The sequence below is a fragment of the Amphibalanus amphitrite genome, unplaced genomic scaffold, assembly GCF_019059575.1.
Source record: "Amphibalanus amphitrite isolate SeventyFive unplaced genomic scaffold, NRLGWU_Aamphi_draft 000458F_arrow, whole genome shotgun sequence".
Taxonomy (NCBI): domain Eukaryota; kingdom Metazoa; phylum Arthropoda; class Thecostraca; order Balanomorpha; family Balanidae; genus Amphibalanus; species Amphibalanus amphitrite.
This window is the reverse complement of record NW_024881952.1, coordinates 102,938-120,239: the sequence shown is the minus strand read 5'-3', so window position 1 is coordinate 120,239 and position 17,302 is coordinate 102,938. Positions and strand designations below refer to the sequence as shown.

Sequence of the window (17,302 nt, the reverse complement as noted above, 5' to 3'; positions counted from 1 at the left end):
GGTCTTATAACCAATACCATTGAGTTGGAAATGAAAAACTGGCCATAAAACATGCATCGCACAACCTTAGTCAAGTTGGGTTCATGTGGTGAGTGTGACCCTTGGTGACCTTTGGTGACCTGACCTGTGACCTGACCTGGTATGACCAGTGACCTCTAATAGCAACATATGTACTAGACAACTGACGCCTTATCGCTGATTTTCGACAAAATGCGTTTTACTCGGTGTTATAGCACTTTACCTAGAATCCCCGTGAACGGTGAAACATTTTTTCTTTGACCTGACCTGTGACGCCATCGGTGACCCCGAGGTCAATGAAATTTGGTTTCTCTCGACAAATTTGACAGAGCTATCGAACGCCGTTTGAATTTTCCGGATGCGTCCAGTAGTTCCGGAGATACGAGGGGGGGGGGGGCAAAAAATGCCCCCCCCCCACCGCGCGGAAGGTGGCTGGTAGGCCCACCGCCTGCCGGGTTAACGAAATCCTATATTGTTTGTGTTGTTGAATCCATGTTGACGAACACTTGATCACGATTGCTGGCATTCAGCATATAATTATCGTTTTCCGGTCCTGTGATTTATGCTCATTGCCATTACCAATCGCCATTACAATAATTATTGTAGACCCGCGCCGCTAAGTAGGGTGTTTGATCGTAAATCAGAGCAGGCTACCATTTGCAGATATCCATTACTGCACACCCAATATCCTTCAAAGTGTGTGGTAACCAAGACATCCACGACCCCAGCGTATTGCTTTTTACGCCAGTTTTACACTCTGCCGCCGCCACAGGCGGTCACACGGTGTAACTTGTGGCTCGGTTCCGGGAGTATCCGCAGTGTCGTTATCCGAAGCAAATGCTGGCTCTATCGCGGCCCCGGCTCGGCCGACGCCACTTGGTCACCGACAAATTATTCCGACGTCCGATTTATGGTGCAGACGGGAATTTATCTTGATCAGCGCCGCCGTGCGACGTCCGACGCCAGTGGACGAAAACGGCCGGGTCGCTGCCGCCTGTAGGGCATTAGTGGAGAACTGTGGGAAAACTACCAAGTAGGGTCGTCGTTAAAACAACATAGGCACATCATTGACGTCAGTTCCGACGTAGAAACTAGAGTTAGGGCATCGAACAGATGCCATTAAAATTACCTTGTGTAGTAGAGATGCCACTTTTGAACCCGCGAACCCGCTTTCTGCGGGTTTTCAAAACCCGCAGGGTTTTTGGTGGGTTCGAGAAGCAAAACTTGTCGTGTGGCGGGTATTTGGCGGTCAGACTTAAGAACCTATAAATTTTATTATTTTTATTTTTTAGATGCAAAACACAATGCCAAGTGCATTTGCCCAGGTTAACAATACAATATTCATCAAAACAACTTCTAAAACAGAACCAAATATAAAAATTTATCAAGGAAGCACATTTCAAATGCAAAACTGAAAACAACCAGCAATAGCATCCACAGTCCAGCAATGACCAAACCAGGGAGGGTACAAGCAACAAACTACAAAGCATAAATAAATGCTGATGAAAGCATTCCATAAAACATAAAAGAACCTGAAAGCAAACTTATAGGAAGCTGAACTGAAATCTATGTGCAGTGTGCACTAGATATACATTATGGAAGAAACCAGACTAAAATGAGATGATGAAAATCAGAGCGCCACATGTTACTTTATTTGCGTCTGGTCGGCATAAAAAAGAGCTATCAGCTAAACAAAATTTGATGCAAATTCATTGATTACCTATCCTTAATCCTACTCTATGTTCTGTCCCACCCTATATTACGAAAATAACACACCAATTACCCTTACAAAAAATCAAAATATTGACTGGGGCATGCGGCCCAAACATAAAGCAATACAATACTGGCGCACTTCCGACATTCTGACAAGGATTGGCATTTGACTGCGTCAATTTTGGTGTCTGAGGCAAAGGAAAGCTGTCATTGATGACGCAATAATAATTTTACAATCAATTTTTCTGTCTTGGTTTTTGAATACCTCAAAATAGCAGTTATACATGTTTCAAAACCACGTATTTCTTTTATTTCTTTTGTCTTCTTATGTCCTTATCATTTGTATGCTGAGAGAGGACCAGCCAGAGAGGATTACCAAGACCAGATCTATAAAATTATTACATTTAATTTAGTACTTACTGTCTCTTTTTCTTAACCGGTGAATTAACTCTGAATTGTAAAACTGTAGCTGTTACGTAAAATAATTTTATCAGAATGGCACGTGAATATGCATTATGCAACGCTGTTTTCGCAACAAGTTCGCACTAACTACGGCTGCAAGAATTTAGTCGCTGTAACTTTCTTGCAATCAGCTGTTGGCGACGCTTCCGACGCATGTTCCCAGAAATCCGTGGTTCATTGGTGCTTAGGTAGTTGGTTTTTGCTGGGATTTTGCATGATTTGTTTTATGTGTAGATCGACTGGATACTCATTATTCACCGTGTCACTATTTATTTCTAACTGGAAATCGCATATCTTTTTATATCAACATTCATTTTGATAACAATATCATTCCAGAAGCCTAACATTGAGAGGCAGCCAGAGTGAAATTTCGATCCTCAGCCAATGCTGAAGGGTAAGGTGAGAGAAAGATTTTACTGAACTCTTTTCAGAAAGGCATTTCAAATGTATTGATGCATTATTCATTTTCCACTATCCAGTGTGCACTTCCTGAGGGCTTAGCATAGCAATTTCAAGTCCTTACTATTTGTTTGGCTGTCTTTTTTCTGCACAGCAATGAAGCAAGTAAGGTTTATATAGCTCTAGCATCGACCCAGCTGTATTTTTTTCTTGCAAAAGCAGGTTTTTAAAATTGCGGGTTTTTTGCGGGTTCGGCTCAGCCAAAATCAGCTTGCGGGTAGTTGTGGTTGGGCAAGGGGTAGCTGCGGGGCGGAGCGGGTAATGAAATTGCAAATTTGTGGCATCTCTATTGTGTAGTGAATAGTTGTTGGCACCCGCCACTTGGCGGCGCTAGCCTCGTGTCATCTGTGTGACCTTTAAGGGTGCGATGTTAATGTTAAGTCAATGGGAGGTGAAAAACCGCAATATCTTGAAAACCGATAGAGATATTAGCCTCAAATTTGGCATGTACCTGCTCCATAGGTATACGAAGCCTACTCTGGACAAGTTGTTTGATTCCGTGCAATATTCACGTTGATATTGCACGATAAAGGTGGAAAAACTGAAAAGTTTGGGCCGAAATTCATTAAACGTCATTCAAACTAGGCGCAAAAAATGAGTGGCAACCGCATATCCTCAAAGTGGACAACAATTCTATGTACTCCGATTTTTCATTTTCTTTTTGCAATGTTGCAAAAAATGAAAGTAAAACTTTGCTCATCTTTTATTTTTTGTGTGACGCATAAAATAAAAAAGTGGCTACATAGAAATGTGCACAGAACATTTCTTCACACGAAAATGAAGTTTACTTTTCAGAAATGTTGGAGCTGTGACAGGAATTAAGCCCGAATCATATCCACTTTTTGACTGTTTTGTTGGTTCAAGGGAGTGCCGCTAGATGTCGTATGGGTCTCCGCCTCGGTCCCTGCCGTTCCCCCATGTAATAAAACCCGCGAGTCGCGTCGACCGGCGGGGAGGGACTGTCAACACACGGTGATTTACGGTCTGGGGTTCCCGCGTGCGCTGGTGGCCATGAAACTCTGCCGGAACAGAAGCGAACACGGGGTTGTCGGAGGAAAATACGGATGGTGGGTGGATCGAATGAGATCAGTAGATTTTGTATGAATAGCACATCGATACACAGGTTACCAACTAACAACCTTGGCGCCTATAATTTACCTTCTCCCTTAAATAAACATGGGTATTACATGTGAAATATGATGGCATGCTTGAATTTAATTGTGGCCAGTCTGTCTATACGTCAGTAATTTCACAATCGCATAGTACTCTGAAGCTGCATTTGTATAGCGATTTAGTATAGCGATCATTTAGTAAATTCTACATTTTTCGGGGTAACACCGACTGTTGGGTAACACCGCCCGAGCTCAGCAGGCAACGAAATTTGCAGATTGCTGGACTATTAAGTTGTTCTTCTTATCGTAAATTTCGAGGCTTTTTAGTACCTTTATTTATAAAATACAGTGGAAACGATTTTATTATATCTCTCGTACAATGTTGTACTCATTTATATAACTAGATGACTTAACCCGCGACCGCCTGGGGGGGGTCGGATCCGAGCCCCCCTCCGTTTTTCTTGAATAACTCATGAACCGCTTACGCTATCAACTTGAAACTTGGCATACCTTCTCCCCCATCAATTTGACGTCTCTTGTGTAATTTTTAAGATTTTTTGTTTCAAATTATTTTTTTTTAGATATATCGATTTTAGTGATGTAACTACATGGCGTATTCAGTTAGAAAGTGATAAATGTTTAAAAAAATCGCCAAAAATCAAGGTTTAAAGCAAATTGCAAATTAAGGACATGAATAGACGCAGCTCAACGAGTTCTTTAAAATAGCTATCTCAGATTTTCCATGAAATGCGTTTTTCACCCCTAAAAATTCAAAAAACTATATTTTTTGGAAAACAGCTAGTAAAATCCAAAATTTTGAGAATTTCCAAAAAACGGAATATATGTTATAAAGCTCTATTAGAACATTAGATGTCCCAAATTTCTACTTTCTATCTTGATTTTTGATCCCCAAATTGTAAAAATAGCTCCAACATGCATATTGCATATTGCATAGGGCATGCCGACGTCATAAGCATTTTCGTGATTTAGAAGCACTTCTGAACATCGCAGGTGAAAACAAATGGCACCACTAGATTCCTGGGACAAAGCTCGTCTAGAAAAGTGCATTTTTATGTCAAAAATAAAAAGTTGATAAATTGACCTTTTTTCTTAGCCCTCGTTTAGTTATGTATGGTATAAACGAATTTTTATGCTTTCAATGCACTTTTATCACCAGCACAGTGACTTGGGGTCACATATAACCATTACCATCGGATTCGGTGTGAAAAATAAGCCATAAAACATGTGTCGCACGCCCATGTAGTAAAAAGTGAAAACCGTGACCTTTCGTGACCTGACCTGACCTTGACCCGTGCTTAGCATGACCCCTACACGCACATGGTACCTTCACTAGGCCTTTGAGGTCATTTTTGGTGAGTTTTGAGCAGCAGCTATCGATTCCGCTGTCCGTAAGCCTAATCATGCAAAACCCCAGAATTTGACCTTTGACCTGACCTTGACCCGAAAGTTGACCTCAATCTTAAAATCTTAAGAGTGCTTTGGGAAGGTTTCGTAGAGACCTTTCGAACGCCGCCTCGCGGGGTTCGATACGACCATTGGTTCTCGAGATAACAGGGGGAGGGGGGGGGGGTCGGATCCGACCCTCCCCCCCCCCCAGGCTGTCGTGGGTACGGAAATAGCCCAGGCGGTGCCGGGTTTAAGTCCCAAAAATTATTTTTCTCGAAAATTTTCATTATCCTCTAAAAAGAAAACATAGCGACAACGTTCTTTCTTTATTTGAAATGCACCACTCCAGGGTTAGGTGTCACAATGTGCTATTAAATACCAAATTTCTCAAGTGGGCGGTGTTACCCAAGATTCCTTTACTACTCAGGTTGGTTCACTAGGGAAATAAAGGCGCCGTGGTGACGTCATCAGAGGAAATTCTTCACGTTCAAATGAAGGGGTCATTTGAATTGCTGATTTTGGCTCGATATAGTCCTATTTTTCAGTTTCAGCCCCATTTATCGTAATGAGGCGAACTCATTGTTACATTGGTACAACTTTTGATGACACATAGTCCTTGGTTTTTTCTCCAGCTCGCTCGAAAGATGATTAAATTTGCATGCATGCCTATGGGTGAAGGGAGATTCTACCCCCGTGGTGACGTCACGGTAAAGGGATTCTGGAGCTCGTGAACGGGGGCTGGTGTTACCCAAGTGTCTACATTTTTCTAAATAATCCTTCAATATGGCAGCACGACAAAAATTTCGCTCGAGCAGGAGCATGTAATGCATGAAGGAGTCCTAATTATGGCGAAAAATACTACTTCAGGGCTAATGTTTGTCAAATAAGATCAGTTCTCTTCTGCTTATTATGCTACAAACAGTATAAAACGTATTCACGAAACGTAAAATTAGGAATTTCTCGCAAATCACCTAAACCAATGCGGTGCACTGCCCACACCTGCACTTCTGTTGTCGTCACGCTGCCAAAAGACAGTCAGCTGTCGCCCTAGACCTTTTTATATTTCTGATATCGGGGTGGGCGGTGTTCCCCAAAGGGCGGTGTTCCCCCATCTTCCCCTAGGTTAACTTGATGTTTTGTAATATTTGTAGTTTGTACCTACTTCCAGTCAAGAGTCTACTCCGATATAATAAAATTATGCGCATGGGGCTTAGCTTCAAACGACATGCTCTCAAATGAGAAATGGATGAGAAATGGAATACGAATCTTCCAGCTCATAGTCTGCTCCAATAAAATAAGATTGTGCGCATGGGGCTTAGCTTCAAATGAGAAAATAGATGCTGAACTTCCCGTTGTTGTTACGGAGCGAGCGAAGCAAGCTAAGTCTTTTCAATATAACGGACCAGTATGACGCCTTTTGGGGCGACTAACGGAGCGAGCGAGAGGGTGAGCCTTGCACGTGCGAAATTTCGAGGGGGTACCTCCAGCTGACTTGTGCACGGCACCCTACTAACCGGTCTCTAGTGATGTGCCAAATTTGAGCACAATCGGCCCAGCCGTTCTCGAGATCTGGAAACGACCCCTGCACGTGCGCATGTGCAGCAGCACCCCAACTTCGGCACATGGATATGCATTGCCTTATGCCTAGTGGGTGCCTAGCTACATGCCAACTTTCAGCGCAATCGGCCAAGTAGTCACCGAGATATTACAACTATTACAAAATTGACACCTCTTCGTTTTGCACGTGGCACGTGCATAAGGGGTCACCCACATGCATCGGGAATAGTCCAATACTTGGTAGAAGGAATGAAGCTACCCTACAAAAATTACCGCATGTAAATCGGTCAAGTGGTGGCTGAGATATAAGCGTCGCAAAATCGTGACCACGGCCGGCCGGCCGGCCGGCCGCTCATACTAAGAAATTTCCGTTATTGCACCTCTTCGTGCACGTGCACGAAGAGGTGCACGTAAAAAAGTGCAGTGGACGGCGACCTTAGACTCCGCTCTCTTCGCTCGCTCCGTAATAAATCTCAGTAAGAGCGGCCCGGCCCGACTCGGCCCGGCCTGTAACGCCTTTGAAAGGCTTATAACTCAGCATCCGCTGGGCCGATTTACTTGCGGTAATTTTTGTAGGGTAGCTTGGCACGTGCCACGTGCAAAACGAAGAGGTGTCATTTTTGTAACAATTGCAATATCACGGTAGTTACTGGGCCGATTGCGCTGAAACTTTGCATCCACTAGGGCCTAGGCAATGCATTTTCATGTCCCATAGTTGGGGTGCTCTTGCACGTACGTGCAGGGGTCGACTCCAGATGTCGAGAACGGCTGGACCGATTGCGCTCAAATTTGGTTACCGGTTAGGGATCCGTTAGAAGCGTGCCGTGCAAAAGTCAGTTGGGACCCATTTTGCACGTGCGTACGTGCACGGTGCCGCTTCCAGATCTCGAGAACGGCTGGGACGATTGTGCTCAAATATGGCACATTGCTAGAGACCGGTTAGTAGGGTGCCGTGCACAAGTCAGTTGGAGGTACGTACCCCTCACAATTTCCCACGTGCACGGCCGATGCTCTCGTTCGCTCCGTTTATCGCCCTATAAGGCGTTTTACTGGTAGTATGTGTGCTGTGTAGCAATGCGAATCTAGCACTGCATTTCACTTTAACAATGCCGTCAGGTCAATCATGTGAGAATATCAGACACATTCTTGTGACTAGAGCTGCGACAGACTCAATATTCGATAACATGTATCTTTATCAATTAATCAGCAGTTTCGTTCTAACTGGGTAAGTAAGTACCTACCTACCTACACCAGGCTAAGGACGGCGCCGGGAAGGCTCGTCGAGAGACGTGTTCCGTCCGCGCGGTGTTTACACACCATGATCTCCCTCAGTCGGCGCCGCCCGCCGCGCCGGCGCAGTAACCAAACGTCGTTATCGTAAGGGCCGTGAAATGAGGAGGGGGAGAAGGCCATTAACGTGGGAAAAAAGCGCTCTACCCTTGTGACATCTACTGGCTGAGAATCGGAGTAGTAGTGCTCGGACACCAACGCTGAGCGGAGCCACCTCCGAAGTTAACGCACCCTTAATACAGCAGTCGACCGCTACATTTGGTGGCAGGCGGTGCGCTCTCCCGCGCGGGGATGCCTGATAACGCGTTGTCCAGTGTTGTGCCGGGGGCACCGGTGCTTGTGCCTCCCCAACCGAAGTCGGACAGTGTCACTATGGCTGAGTATCTTGAATATTTTGAGACTGTTGCGCGAGCTAACAGCTGGGATGATGCCACCCAGGCCAGAATTTTTCCCGCTTTGTTGGGTGTCGGCAACAAGGCACTATCGGACTGTCCAGAGGCCGACCTTCTTTCATTTGCTCGCATCAAAGGCTACCTCACCAGAGTCAGTGAGCCCTACCGGGATGCTTACATGTTAGACCTACTACGTGCCAGCATGCAGTCTGGTGAGAAGGTGGAACAGTTCCGTGACCGCATTGTTTCGTTGGTGGAACAAGTCTACCCTCGATTCGCTGCATCCAACAAGGCGCTGCTGTCTCGAGACTTTTTCGTGTGTGGACTCCGAGAACCACTTCAGTCAGCTGTTCTCAACGCCGGCACATCCCGCAAGCTGGAGGACGTGGTGAATACTGCACTGATGTGCCAGAGCCTGCGCGGGCGTCTCTCTTACGCGGCTCCCACTGTTTCAGCTGCCGGCTCGTCTCGCCGCGGGCTCTTTCCAGCTGCACCGGCGGACGGAGGCCGGAGCTCGACGGCGGCGGGGCCGCGGCCCACCGGACCGGTGTGTTGGGGCTGCGGTGGACACGGTCACGTGGTCGCCCGGTGCAGCCGCACCCGGGGTGCGCGGCCGAGGCAGGTAGAGGGTCTGTCCGCCCGGCCCCAGGACGGTCGCCTGTATCTCGACACCGAGATTGATGGACAGCGGATTCAGCTACTGGTGGACAGCGGAGCGACCGTAAGCTGCTTACCAGCCATGTTTTCACCCCAGGAGCCGGCTAAGGAGCAGTGTATCACGGCTGCGAATGGCACGGAGCTCCACGTCTACGGACTCTACCGTGCCTCGGTTCGCCTGGAAGATCAAGTTGAGCGACACGCCTTCTTCGTTACAGACGTCCGTCAGGGGGTGATGGGCATGGACTTGCTGCAGAAGTTTGGAGCGCTGATTGACGTGCAGCACCGCGAGGTGCGACCCGCCGCATCGAGGATGGTGCCATCTAGCGGTGGCAGTGAGCAGCAGCAGTTCCGTGACCGTCAGACGGAGGGAGGAGTGGCGCCATCTAGTGGTGGCAGTGAGCAGCAGCAGTTCCGTGATCGTCAGACGGAGGGAGGAGTGGCGCTGCAGCACGCCGGCCTCCTGACTGCGGCGGCTACGGCCGGCTTCGAGCCGGAGCTGGTGTCCGACGAGGAACTCGGCAGCTTCGCGCAGATCGCCATGGTCGGCGCTGAGGACCTAATGAGTGAGTGCGATTCGGGGGGCGAATCTGTGTCTAGTCCATGTGCGCGTCTTGGTGAAATGTTGAGTGAGTTTGATGATGTATTCAGTGGTCTTGGCCGTACTCAGCTGATTGAGCATAGAATAGTGACTACATCTGACGTGCCTGTGGTAGGGAGACAGTATCGGCTGCCAGTCGCGTATAAAGATAAAGCGCAGACGGTGATTGATCAGATGTTACGAGATGGGGTTGTGGAGCCCAGTGACAGTGATTATATGAACCCCGTGGTGCTGGTCAAGAAGAAGGGCTCAGACGTCCCGCGTGTCTGCATTGATTTCAGGGCACTGAACAGCGTCACGGTGAAGGACCGCCAGCCGGTGCCTCTTGTCGAGGATGTCATCAGGAAGCTGGCGTCTGCTCGGGTCTTCTCACTGGTGGACGCGAAGCAGGGGTATTATCAAATACCCCTCAGAGAAGAGGATCGCAAGAAGACAGCGTTTCAGTTTAATGGGCAACTGCTGCAGTTAACCGTTCTACCGTTCGGTTTGTGCAATGGACCCAGCACGTACAACCGGCTCATGCACCGTATCACGAAGGATTTACCCTGCGTCGCGGCGTACTTTGACGACTGGTGTGTGTTCAGCGGTGATGAGACGGAGCACCTCGGCCACTTGCGTCTTGTGCTCGAGCGGCTGCGGTCCGCCGGTCTGACTCTGAACCGAGACAAGTGCCGATTCATGACGTCATCGCTTGAGTCATTCCTAGGCTTCAGCGTATCTCAGGGATGCATACGACCCACAGAGGAACACAGGCGGACGATCGAAGCAGTCAAACGGCCAACGAACCAGAAGGAACTGAGGCGGTTCCTTGGACTGTGCGGATTCTACAGAGCTCATGTGCCGTTCTTCAGTCTAACCGCCCGACCACTGCATGACCTGCTGAAGAAGAGCAGCCCGTTTCACTGGGACGGAGCGCATGAGTCGGCGTTCCTTCGTCTTCGGCAGACGCTGATGACGCGCCCCGTGCTGACTATCCCAACAGAGAAGTCAGACTTCACCGTCCGCACAGACGCCAGTCAGGACGGCATCGGCTGCGTTCTAGAGGCGGATGGACGGCCAGTGGAGTTTTCCAGCAAGGCGTTCTCCAAGCAGCAGCGGGCGTACTCCGTCATAGAGCAGGAAGCCTTCGGCATCGTGCATGCGCTGAAGAAGTGGCGTCACCTGCTCCTTGGTCGTCACTTTCGGCTGTGCACCGATCATCGACCTCTGCTGTGGCTCCAGTCAAAGAGGGATCTGTCTGGTCGGCTGGGACGCTGGGCGCTTCTGCTTCAGGAATTCGACTTCACTGTCGACCACATCTCCGGCCAGCAGCATGTAGTGCCTGATGCTCTGAGCCGGTCGGTTCCAGACTCGACTCAGGGAACTCAGAGCCGCAGTCAGGCGGCGAACCAGTCAGCCGCTGGACCCTCAGAAGCGTCACCTGTAGCCCCGATCGGAGCGCCATCTGTGGCCAGTTTGGATGACTGGAAGGTGGAGCTGAGAACTGACAGCAAACTTCAGCAGCTTCAACGACAGCAGCCGTCAGCGTTTAAGGTGAATCAACGCGGCATGCTTTGCCACGTTCATCCAAAGTGGGGAGAGCAACTGGTAGTACCTGCATCACAGAGAAGGGGAATAATCACATCTCTACACGATGAGCCCCTGGCAGGCCACCCTGGATCAAGAAGGACGCTGCATCGCATCCAGGAGCGCTACTTCCGGCCTGGAATGGTGATGGACGTAAAGAAGTACGCGAAGGCGTGTCTGACGTGTTGCCGAGTCAAGGACACGCCGGTGGCGACTGCGCCTCTGTGTCCGGTGGACACAGCATCGCTGGAGCCGTGGCAGAAGGTGGCGCTGGACGTCATCGGTCCTATATCTCCTACGGCTGAGAACGGAGCACGGTTCATTGTGGTCTGTCAGGATTACTTCACGAAATGGCCGGAACTGGTGGCAATTCCAACCACGGATGCAGCAACGGTAGAACGCTGGCTGCTGGATGAAGTATTCTGCAGATACGGAATTCCAGCTGAGCTCGTCACAGATCAAGGCACGCAATGGATGAGCGCGTCCTTCAAGTCATTTTGTGGGAGACTGGGCATCACACATCGGACCACATCACCGTATAACCCTCAAGCGGATATGGTCGAACGGTTCAACAGGACGCTGCTGAATATGATACGTGCATATCTGGACGACAACAAACAACAGTGGGATCGGAACCTCCAATCACTGGCCTTCGCCTACCGCACGACAATCTGCGAGACGACTCAGGCCACGCCGTTTGAGCTGGTCCAGTGCCGCCGAGCGAGGCTTCCCATCGATGTACTGCACGCGCCGTTGCGCTCACCGGCTGGCTCACAGTTGATGAGTCGGCTCACCGAAGTGCGTGAGGGGGCCCGGCAGGCCTCCAGTCGAGCGGCGGCGGCGCGAGCTGCGACGTATGACAGAGCGAAAAGTGTGAAAGTGCGAACATTCAGAGTTGGAGATCGAGTGTTTTGGAAGCGTCCAATTAATCAGGCGGGTGTGTCGCCGAAACTGCAGCCTATCTGGAGCGGGCCATTTGACGTTATGGGTCGTGTGTCTGACGTTAACTATCGTATTCGTGATGGACAGGGAAAAACGCTAACCATACATGTCAACAATCTGAAGTTGAGCAATGTCGATAGATCTGTTCAGTCACCGCTGATCCGAGGTCGGGGTAGACCTCGGAGCTAGAAGGTGACTTTAGGGGGAAGGTGTAGTGAAAAGTTGTTGGCACCCGCCACTTGGCGGCGCTAGCCTCGTGTCATCTGTGTGACCTTCAATACAGCAGTCGACCGCTACACTTGTGAGTTTATGTCAGAATGAATAGTGATATCCGTCTCATCAACACAATATGTTCTTTGGCATTTTCTATCCTTTACTCCAATCCGCGAAATACACATCAAAGCGAAGCTCTCCTTGTGAACCAAACATCAAAACCCAGGCACAGATATGTTATCAACAAAGACTCTCTTCTGAGGACAATGTTTCCGGAATAGCTAAAAATATGATGCCGACAGATGACGATCGATCTATTGAGCATGTCCCCAGCCAAATATTGATTGCGCTGTGGCATAGAGATGCCGATGGAACACTTACAGGTGGATATTTGTATTGCAGCGCGTGTGTGACGGAACCAGTAATCACCCGCTAACCAAATACCATTGGCAACTCCTTCCTGTTCTATCCCAAATGACCTCCGGGCACGAGCTCTCACACAATCGGTCCCTGACAATTGCCATCGACCCGAGTATCGATCCCACGGGCGCCCACTCGTCCGTTTTCTTCCACCCCTTTCCCATGCAGTTCCGTACCGGGCCGCCCCATAGTCTCAGTACAAAAAGGGAAGAGGGTTTCTGCTAGTTATTATAAGAAATGTGCAGAACACAAATAGTTAAGGGTGATTTTGTACTGCCAATGACCGTACCACAATCTACTATCTAGCGACACCTAGACTGAAGTTACCGATACTTTTGTCGCTAGATGGCAGTCGCGTCGAGCGCCTGAGTTCATACTGTACCGCAGAGCTCACACTGGCCCGTGGGCTGATTACAGATAGATGGATGGCCTTGACATCCATTCCTGTACTTTCTACCATTCAGAAGGTCCTTATTTGTCACTGGATGTTCTGAAGACCCCGCTGAAGGGAACCTTCCCCCCAATTCCCACATACTCGCTAGAATTACAGTTGTTTTACCAGATGGGGAGTGTGATGCTGCGCCTAGCGCCGCGCGGCGTTTGCTCGCAGCTCTGATGAGTTTGGAGTGTTTAAACTGTTCTGGTAGCCGCCGCCGGATGTTGTCCTTGTCTACACCAAGGCTCGTTTGCAACAGGAAACTTCAATCTCTGCTGAAGCTTTTGCAAGGTGTTGTCGCATACGGCCGCCAGCCAGCGCGGTAGTACTTGAGGAAGATACTATTTAAATGTGATTTTTACGCGATTAATTTATTATTGTTGGTTTAGCTGGTGGGAGAATATTAGACAATCAATTACCGCTCCATCAACTTATGCATCTTCTCAAGTGGCTTCATTTCATTATGGTGAGATGAGATCACACTAAATCAGTGCAGTTTGACCTTATTGGTATCGTAGTGAAGCCTCACGAATAGCTCGTATACAGTCAGTGCTGTATGGGTCAGATGGCGGAGTCTACCTGAGTCTAGTCCGAGGTCAGGTCAGGTTATGTCCGTCAGGTGGGAGGTGGGCTGAGTCCCACTGAGTCCACCCTGAGTTCATCCCAACATCACCCGGAGGCCAGGTCATGTCATGTACGGTCGGGTGGGCAGCTGACTCCCCCCCCCCTGAGTCTCCCTTGTTTCCACGCCGGAGGCTAGGTCATGTCATGTGCGGTCAGGTGGGCAGCTGATTCCCCCCTGAGTCCCCCCCTGTTTCCACGCCGGAGGCCAGGTCAGGTCATGTGCGGTCAGGTGGGCGGTCTCATTACCGGGGGAGATGCGGCCGGAGCCGGGCGCGATTGTTATCGGTCGCCGACGGAGATGAGATGAAAATCGATGGCGCGATGTGGCGGTGTGCGACCGGCCCGACCCGGCGGCCGGCAGTCGACGCGCGGACCCCCGCGCCGACGGCCGTGCCGCCGTGCCGTGACGTGCTTGGCGTGCTCGGACCACGCCGGGCTGCCTTGCTGAGTGGTAGCGGGTCCGGCCATTCGGCGGGGACGCACTGATGTGTGGTGAGGGATTGGTGTATCTTAGTGATAGTGTCTAACCATGGTGGACAGCAGCACCGAAACGCAGTTTGACCACAATGCGTGCACGGTCGGCCGTGGGTAGCGTTGCCGAGATCGAGTCCCCCTCCTGTTGTTATCGGTCACGGTGATCAATGACGGGCATTAGAGGCCGTAACGGCACTGCGAGTGGCTGGCATTAGGATGTGGGGATCGACAGAGAGAGAGAATGCCGACCGGGAAATTCCGCCACGGCGGTACTAAAGGTACACAAGACGGCGCCGGTCCCCGGAGATTTGCGTGAGAGAAGTAGAGAAAGAGAAAGAGAGAGAAAGATACGGGAAGGGAGAGAGAGGAGAGGACAGGAGAGGAGAGGAGAGGAGAGGAGAGGAGAGGAGAGGAGAGGAGAGGAGAGGAGAGGAGAGGAGAGGAGAGGAGAGGAGAGGAGAGGAGAGGAGAGGAGAGGAGAGGAGAGGAGAAGAGAGGAGAAGAGAGGAGAGGAGAGGAGAGGAGAGGAGAGGAGAGGAGAGGAGAGGAGAGGAGAGGAGAGGAGAGGAGAGGAGAGGAGAGGAGAGGAGAGGAGAGGAGAGGAGAGAACACACACGGAATATTTTGTTCTGTTACAGAATTCCATATACGCACCGGACCCCCGTTATTATCTGTCCGTTCTATCCGACCGGGCTGGACGAATATAGGAAGTAATATCTGATCCCTGGCATCACATGATAGAGGGTGGGCGCGTCTTTCTTCGAGTGCCCCCGGGTGATTTGGCATCTTCATAGCATTTCTGTCCCTGGGCAGCTGTGTCGGTTGTTGTATTCTGAGTGTTCTGCCGTAGGGTAAGACCATCTCCATTAGATACTGACCTTTCAGTGAACCAAGGAACGACACAGTGTGGGTGAGCTCCTTGGGAAGCCTTCTAGCTAGATTGATTGGTATTTGTTCGATATTGAAAGAGTACTTGATGGATTGGGGTTGAACTAACGAGCGCCATAAATATTAGAGATCACATGCGTCTTACTGTAAATCTAGCTATTCAGCAACGCATTTTATTTGGCAATATATTGCGAATAGGTTTGTGATCATTACCAATTTGAACTTAATTGGCAATCGTTTGCAGATAAAATACTTCAAAAGCATCACTGGTATCGAGGAATGATATCAAAAGCAGTAGATGTTTCCTTTCCAATTGTGGAACCAGACTTCTTGTCGTGTTACTCATGCCATGATGACATCACCTATGTCATCATAGATAAGTTAGCGTCGTGTCTATAATTACACGAAATTCCTCGACGCTTGAACACGGACGCTGTAATGTTGAGAGGTTCAGACACTGGTTTGACCTTTCATTAGAATTCCTATAATAGCTAGGACAGATACACTGAAATTACAAATATAGCATTATACATGCGGTATTGAGCTTATATCTTTTCATCTCTTCATGAAATGCTCCTGAACGTTCTATAAATAACAAGGTTTTCAGATCAGAATTACTCAGGGTTTTTGTGCCTTCAAAATTGATATTGTGCCTTCATTTGAATACCCAATAGAGCTTGGAGGGAGCCTATTACATTTAATAACAATTGATAACAATATGAGAGTTAGAAGTTGTTATCAAATAATGCTCGATGCTTCAAAGATAATTTGACGTTTGACACGCTTTAGTCAGAACAAGCGCTGAAAGCTGTTTGGCCTTTCGCACTATGACATTCAAACAATCTGAATACGACTGTCCGCTACAGCCCTATCCCTCGCCCTCAACCACCCACGTGCCCTCTCGGGTACCGTGTCGCCTGGGGAGCATTTCTGTGGCGCTGCTGTGATGATGGAGCAGAGGTCCCGCTGGCGATCAGAGGCCGGCGAGGCATCTGTCAGAGCCGGCACCCGGGGGATCAGACGCGGCCAAGTGGTTGGCTTCTGCAGCCGGCGAGCAGTTGGCTCTGGGACGCAGGTCGGCACATAACTCGGCCCGGCCGGTCGCGGCGTCCCTCGGAGGTGGTTTGTCGCGGCCCGCTGCCACTGGGCCGGCTGACATTATGTCGCGCTGAGCTGGGAGTGCTGGCCGAGGCCAGATGCTAGATGGTATGGCGGTCGCGATTAGGGTCTCTGAGGGCAGTAAAGGTCACCCACCCTCGTCCGTTTTGACATGACATTTAGCCGCCGCGTCAAAATGTGTCGGACAGGTTAGTGGGAACAGGGACATAATGCTAAATTGAAGGTCACAAGATGACGTTTATGGCCATTACCGAAAGTTTGATAAACCAATGCAATCAACTTTCAAACAATCGTGCGACAACTCGCGTAAATTTCAGTCAAAACCAACGGAATGAAAATAGTGAGCATTCGTTACATAGGGATCGATTCGCTCAGCAGCACGTAACCACTCGTCGTGGAGCCAAAGGCTTCACGATAACATTTGCTTGAAAGCGTAATGCTGTCACACCAGCTGAGCACTAAACAAAGTGGTGTTCCTAAATCAAACCACACTATTTTTGGTCATCCCACGTAACTTTGACTGTCATTGTATCAATACCAACGTCCAACCCCATACCGTATTTTTAGTCTCATTAGGCTGCACAAATCATCTGTCACTGGAAACAACGTATTCGTTTTGCGCGCAGATCAGTACTCGTATTGTCTTCTAGAAAGGGGACAAAGGTGCGGAGCTTTGACTCATTGATCACCTTTACTCCCCCTTCCCCCGCCCCCTGCCCCGTTCGTTCAGTCAGATCAATCCGTAGTGCTCCCAGAAGGCAGAAATAGACGGTAGGCGTCGTCCTACGTCCCCGTTGGGAGCATCCATCGTGCTCAATATCTTTCCCTGTTTGTCTCTGTCTCTGTCACTTTCTGTCTCTGTCTCTGTCTGTATCTGTCTCTGTTTCCGTCTCTGTCACTCTCCCTCTCCCTCTCTCTCTCTCTCTCTCTCTCTTTCTCTCTCTCTCTCTCT

At 49.3% G+C, this 17,302-nt stretch overlaps 1 protein-coding gene across 1 annotated transcript; it reads left to right on the top strand.

Annotated features, from left to right (window-relative positions):
- Positions 1-9,149: 9,149 nt before the first annotated feature.
- On the top strand, positions 9,150-17,096 carry LOC122391853. The gene is made up of 3 exons (XM_043386155.1): positions 9,150-9,633; positions 10,651-11,005; positions 17,081-17,096. Exons 1-3 carry the CDS (start codon positions 9,150-9,152, stop codon positions 17,094-17,096), a joined length of 855 nt encoding a protein of 284 aa, XP_043242090.1.
- The last annotated feature ends 206 nt before the right edge of the window (positions 17,097-17,302 follow it).